Below are 6,393 nucleotides of genomic sequence, written 5' to 3'. Positions count from 1 at the left end.
TATCGTTCCGCCGTTGTAGCTGTCCCAAATAAGTAATTATTATCCAATGCTTTTTTTTCCGGTGGTATGAAATGTGCGATAAACAGGAAAATAGCGTCGTAGATAGACATAAGCCGTATATCTAGTAGTTGTCATGAATTACTTCCCAGCGGACAACCTTTCCTAGCTCCACCAAAATCCTAACGCAGAGGGCATCCGCTTTCAGAGTAGAGGGCAGCGCAATGAACGGGACGAAGCGAAGACGAGACAAGCACAGAGCGCTTGTGTGTGTCTCGTCTTCGCTTCGTTCCAACTTTTGCACCAACCGGCTCAAGCTTCAACTATTCTGAGGCATCCGCTTGCCATCCCACAATAGTCGCGGGGGAATATACACCATTTTCCATAAGCAGCCGGGAAAGGGGGAAAATACTCTCAAACCAGTTCTCTCGGCGGCCGACCAGCGTTGCCTGTGCGCGTTGGGCTGTTAAAATCGCCCGGCGCGGTGTGCTCCGCTGCGTAGTTCGGGAGTATTTCGCACCGTTTGCTTAGTTTTTGCGGAACTTTCAACTGTTTTAGCCAATGCTGCGATGCCGTTCAAGGCGCAAACGTCGCTTGGCCAGCACTGCGCGGTGGTGGGTTATTGAACAACCAGAGAAAGTGAGAAACAGTCGCCAACAGCACGCATGTGCACGACACTGCCTGGAGAAAATGCACTGCGGTCGCGGCGTGTTTTTGCTGCATCGCTTCCCAACGCACACCGAGTTGAGATATGGGTGGATGCCGTTAATAAATCGCAACGACTTTGTACCAACGACCAACTCCAGGGTTTGTTGGGTGCACTTGGACGGCAAGCAGACGGAGCAAAATACATTTATTACAACACGCAATGCTGCGACAGGGAACGGAACCCCCTTAAATGTTAGAAGCAACTTTATCTTTTACAATACAGCATTGATTGATTGGTTGATTGATTAATTGATTCATTATGGTGTTTAACGCCCCAACGCTTCATGGGTGATGAGGCACGCCGCAGTGGTGGGCTCCGGATTAATTTTGACTACCTGGGGATCTTTCACGAGCGCCGATACAATACAACATTACAATAACTTCTGGTTCCTTGTAGTCAATTTAAAATACCATATATTGTTTGTCATTACAGCCGATTGGCATTAAACAATCCCCTTTTCATTTATAGTAACCTTTAAAATCACGGCGTTTTGTTTACTTTTTTTTCAGGCCAACGCATTACACTGCCAAACGATATGAAAAGATAACTTTCTCCACCGCACACTGCTGGTCGATAGCAGGATAAGCAGGCAGCCCAATGTGGAAACGCAGCTGGAGATACGCGTGAACGCTGCATTTGGAAAATAACTCAGCCTGTTCACAACGCGGTCAAAGGAAAAGCTTCTACTCCTTTTGCGTTGGCACGGCATCTAAAGTATTACAATTACAAAACAGTTACTGCTGCTCGCGTACAGCATATGTGGTGCAAGCAGCGGTTTTACAAAGGTGGGCTCCGAGCGAAAAGCCACATGCGCTGCGCAGAGTTAGGTCAATCATGATCAACCAATATTAAGTCGCCCGAACTTTGACCCTACTGCTCAACCTTCGAATAGTAAGTTGACTGGTTGTGCGGTCGTGTTATTTTTCCGCCCAGGTAATTTCGTTTTGTCAGTAACCTTCATAAGTCTAGTTAAGAAAGATTATATTGCATTGCAATGTCAACAGCGTAGCAATCGCCTCGTCGAAAGTCCATCGCCAGCACGGATCACCGTGACCCACATATGCTGTGCGCGCTCCGCATTCGACGTCCGCGCTTCCGTAAACATGACTAATCGGTGAACATAACAAGCACAGTGGCATTGAAAACACGTATTTACTCCCCGATATCGATTTCAATGTCAGTCGGTGCCATACCGGAACGTTTGCATCGCGGAACTGCGGAGCACCAGCGGCACCACTACCACACTGCTACTACTGCTTGCAACAGACGGAGTCGGCATTTTCCACTCTGGCAGCACATTAGGACCTAAAATCCGTACGCAGATGATGAAAACAAAACAGAACACACACACACACACAAGCACTGCAACCGCTAACTTAACGCCAAACCACTACGGTTCGCTCGGTAATGCACGGGTACCGAGCAGACGCACGGAAAGAACGGAGCACTTAACCTGACTTAACAGCCCAGCGCGGAGGTTTCGGCGGTCGCTTCATAGACGGCGCTAGCGGTCCGGTCAGAAAAAGCAAATGGCGGCGCCCACCTCTAGCAAGGAAAATGGTGTATTGAAGTGACTCCTCGCTCACAGACGAACAATTAACTTGAGGAGAAGGAGTTGACCGCGCCGTCGCACTTGACAGTCAAACCGGTCGAACGCCGCGACCGCCCCGAGAAGAATGAGGGAAAACAGCCGTGTAGGTACAGTGCCTAGAAGTGTAGGCAAAATTCCATTCGACGACGGCACGTGGTGGCAGCTTTGAGAACTAGGGGCGCTTGGGCAGGAATCCTGGACTCTTCCTCCCTTTCTCTACCTTTTTTTCTTAGAGTGCACTGCGTATTTTTTTTTACAAGTACACCAGTCACACACGCGTACACACCTCGCGAGCCCAGCCCGACTAAAGCAAATTGGTGTCGGGCTGGGCTCACACTAAATTTATGCGGCTTTTAAATGCACCAGGGTGTACCAGTGGAACTGCACTAGAGCATTATGCACTTTACTGCACTTATAGTGCGTTATAGAAACTAAAGAAACAAAAGCAGGCTAATCACGCAACAAAGTTTGTCGGGACGAAGTCCTCGCTTGTGTGTGTGCGTCCTACAATGAATTTCCGACAATGCATCGGCGCACCGGTCGGCAGACTGTTTTTGTCGGTGGTTTCGGTTGGCGGGTCTGTCACACTGCACCAATTTTTTATCACCCTACCTGCTTGTGTCGTAGTAAACGTAGAGTGACAAGGCGCTTTAGGAATTCGAGAGTCGACCGACGAGTGAGTGACTGGATAGCGTCGCTGTCCGGTCATCATCTGCGTCACGTTATCCTAGAGTGACAACACGTTTGCCGACTAGAAGAGGTTTCATAAATTAGTTTTGTTCATTGAGGCCGAAGAAGGAAAGCTTTAGGTTTTTGCGTGTAACCTGCAGGGTCGTTGGCCTTTGACTAGGATGCTCACTCTATATTAGTATGCAGAGTATACTGTGCTTTGAAAGAATACACGCATTCATTTGGGACCATTATGTAATTCGTCAACTGTTCTGTTTTAGCGAAGCGAACGTTGCCGTCAGGGGCTTTCATCGAGCTCATTATCACATGTCCAAAGCAGGATCAACTTGGTCGTTGTACAAAGACCTCCTGTTACAGATGGCAAGGGGCGCGCGCAGCTCACTGAAAGCTTCCGCACGCAGGCATGGTTTCGGTCCTGGACGAGTCCGTGGGCTTGGTGTTCGAAGCTCTCTCCAAGAAGGGCATGCTGCGTGACACACTGTTCGTGTTCGCCTCTGACAACGGCGGGGACGCGGCGAGCCCCCAGGCCAACCACGCGTTCTCGTGGCCGCTCAAGGGTCAGAAGTACACCCCCTGGGAGGGCGGCGTCCGCTCGTCCGCCGTGCTCCGGAGCTGGGCCCTGCAGAGGGGCCGTGGAGGCGAGGACTACGAGCACCTCTTCCATGTCTCCGACTGGCTGCCCACCCTCTACCAGATGGCCGGTCAGTTGCGCCGCTGCATCGGCCACCACTCAGCGGCCGTGTCTTACACGCAAACCATGAACCCCAGCTGCTTTTAAGCTGGAGTTTACCGTGACAGCCCTTCTTTGTGGCTTTCATTTAGCTCACCTTTTTACGACGCAGTTTTTTTATCTGGGGAGCGACGAAGTTTGTGTGGATTTATTAACGATCAATCCAACGTATGCTTTGGAACACTGTCAGCCGCTGATGTTTTCCCTCAAATATACCCGAAGGTTCTTTTGCACTAAACAATGTTGATATTGGGGAACCTTGGTACCCGTATAAGCATTCGGGAAAGCTGTCTGCCTACACATACTCCTTTACGTAGACACTGTCGTGACATGAGTGTATGGGAAAGCATGGCTTTCATGCTATAAGCTAAAAAACGTTACAGCAACTCTGCCTCTTTCGGAGTACGCACACTCTTACCTAGCTTCTATTGCTGAGAGCATTCTTATCTTCGGATGCACCACCCATGCCCCTGAGAAGCCCCGGCGAGGCGCGCAGCCGCGGGAGCGGCGCCACAGTGTTTCGCCTCAAGTGTTTGTTGCAACGGTATACATAGAGTAACCTCGAGCTGAACTCTGCTTCAAGGTAGTTTTGCCGTGGTTGAACGCTGTTAAACCAAGTTTGTCGAGCAATAGTGCGGTTTTCGCGCCGAAAGCGCGCAGTGAATGAGCACACAGTACCACCGCAAGACAAAACACAGACGCTGCTCGGCGGAGTCGGTGGCGCGCAGTGAACTTGCAGCCAGCGCCTCCTTGTGCCAACTTATAAGGGCAGGCGCCCTTACTCCTTCCCCCTTTCCCCCCCGCAACCCTCCCTTCTGAACAAACGAGCGATTAGACACTGCACAACCGCGTGACCTCTGCGGTGGTTGGAGGTCAGATCGACGCTGCGAGGGACGAGCCGTTTTTGGATTTGTGCCTACGGTGATAGAACCGTCACCCAAAAAGCAACGCCAAAACAGCGACAAAAAAGGCCTGCCTGAGTTTGCCAAGGTGTGCCTCGCACACTCAGATACTACCAGTATTATCGCCCACTTCGTACATTATTTTGTGCATGACGCAGAAGCTTTGGAAGTGTTTTGTAGTTTCGGGCAACGCTGGGGGGGGGGGGGGGCAACGCCTGTGGGGGGGGGGGGGGTTCTCAAAACTGTGGATGATGGTGATGATTATTTTAAGCGTACGGGCACCTTTTGATCGATTCCATCTTTCCGCCTGCTCAGATTTTGCCCCACCTAAGCTTTCTGCTTTCCATTTGCATTTGGTGGTTGTAGATAGAAATCAGAGTGCGAATTAATTTCGGTGTTTGCATAGCTTTTTTCGAAGGAGTCCGCCATGGCTTTTTAGATTGATTCTTAATTCCACTACCATTGGGGTAACAGCTTTTCATGCAATTCAAACATACTTCATAATATAATAATGAAGGCTAATATTTGTTTGGTTACAAAAGAGCAATCGTAACCTCTGCGTAGCACTCAAAATGCCCTTGGAAGCGCGTTTACGCCTTTTGCAATTGACATCGTTGACAAAATTATCCGAAGGAAATAGTTCACCCCCCCCTCCCCCCCATGAACAGTAAAGTTCTAATGACGGTAATGCGTCAGTATCAATTTGTAAGAAAAAAAGAAACAAGGTGAATAGAGAATTAAGTAACGATTAGCTGTGACAGACAGGGAGTGTGATTTGACAAAATGACGCAGTGGTATTGAGCCCCGCACTTTTCACCAGTCCAATCAGTTTTTTTATTTATTTTGGAGCCGCGACTTGTCTTTTGTCCGAAGACCAAAAGGGGGAGGGGGCTTAGCCTTTAGTACCCCCGTTCCAAAGCTCTTTGCTTGAAGGACTTTTGTCATATCGATACGCAGCCGATATGTGCGTCCCGCTGTCTTTTCATCACGTAAGATGCGTGCGCAACGTCTGTGACGGGGTGGTCTAACCCACCGAGTCACACGCTCGCACACACCGCAGGAGGCGTCCCAGCTGACTTGGGCGATATTGATGGCGTTAGCCACGCTGAGGCGCTGCTGACGACATCGAGCCCACCTCGCATGGAGTTCGTGGTGAACATCGACCCCATCGACAACTACTCAGCGATCATAGCTTGGCCCTTCAAGCTGGTGTCTGGAGTGGCGGAGAAGGGTGACTTTGAACAGTGGTATCCGATCGTCGGCAACGTGACATGGGACTCGGCCAAACCAAAGGAGCAGTGCGAAGCGTCGACGGCTGCACGAACGTTCAAAGACCTGGGGCTGGATCCCGTGTGTGGTTCGCCCGGCCCCGCCTATGCCACGCCCATCGAATGCGGCACCCGGGATCCTCGAAGACCTGCGAACCCACAGTGGCCGCCTGCCTCTTCAATCTGGCCGAGGACCCATGCGAGTACAACGATGTGGCCGCTCAACACCCCAGGGTAACACGCGCTGCTATAAAATTCGCATTGATCTCCGCACTTCTCATCAGGAGTGTATAGTTCATCCCTCCGTGCATTCCATGGAATAACAACTAAGTTGTGTTTGCAGGTTTCTGAACTGCATATCAGTGTCTTGTAGACTTTGACAAGGATAAAACAAACACCCTACTCATGCCACGAAAGGGTGCCTGGTCTGGGACAATTAGGACTCTATAAAATTGATTAGCATTTCAAAATAAATAACAGGGTGCACCCCCCCCCCCCCCGCTGCT

The 6,393-nt window shown here is 50.3% G+C and overlaps 1 protein-coding gene across 1 annotated transcript; it reads left to right on the top strand.

Annotated features, from left to right (window-relative positions):
* Positions 1-3,390: 3,390 nt before the first annotated feature.
* On the top strand, positions 3,391-6,125 carry LOC144158246 (arylsulfatase B-like). Its single transcript, XM_077688986.1, has 2 exons — positions 3,391-3,688; positions 5,680-6,125. Exons 1-2 carry the CDS (start codon positions 3,391-3,393, stop codon positions 6,123-6,125), a joined length of 744 nt encoding a protein of 247 aa, XP_077545112.1.
* Positions 6,126-6,393: the final 268 nt, after the last annotated feature.

The sequence above is a fragment of the Haemaphysalis longicornis genome, unplaced genomic scaffold, assembly GCF_048455015.1.
Source record: "Haemaphysalis longicornis isolate Haplotype H1 unplaced genomic scaffold, Haemaphysalis longicornis Haplotype H1 scaffold_1, whole genome shotgun sequence".
NCBI lineage: Eukaryota > Metazoa > Arthropoda > Arachnida > Ixodida > Ixodidae > Haemaphysalis > Haemaphysalis longicornis.
This window is presented reverse-complemented; position numbering and strand designations above follow the sequence as displayed.

Bases quoted from the DNA above. Each gene is read 5' to 3' on its own strand.
- LOC144158246 (XM_077688986.1), top strand. From the start codon at position 3,391: ATGGTTTCGGTCCTGGACGAGTCCGTGGGCTTGGTGTTCGAAGCTCTC. The intron at 3,689-5,679 runs GTCAGTTGCGCC...CACACACCGCAG, and splicing joins CACCCTCTACCAGATGGCCG to GAGGCGTCCCAGCTGACTTG.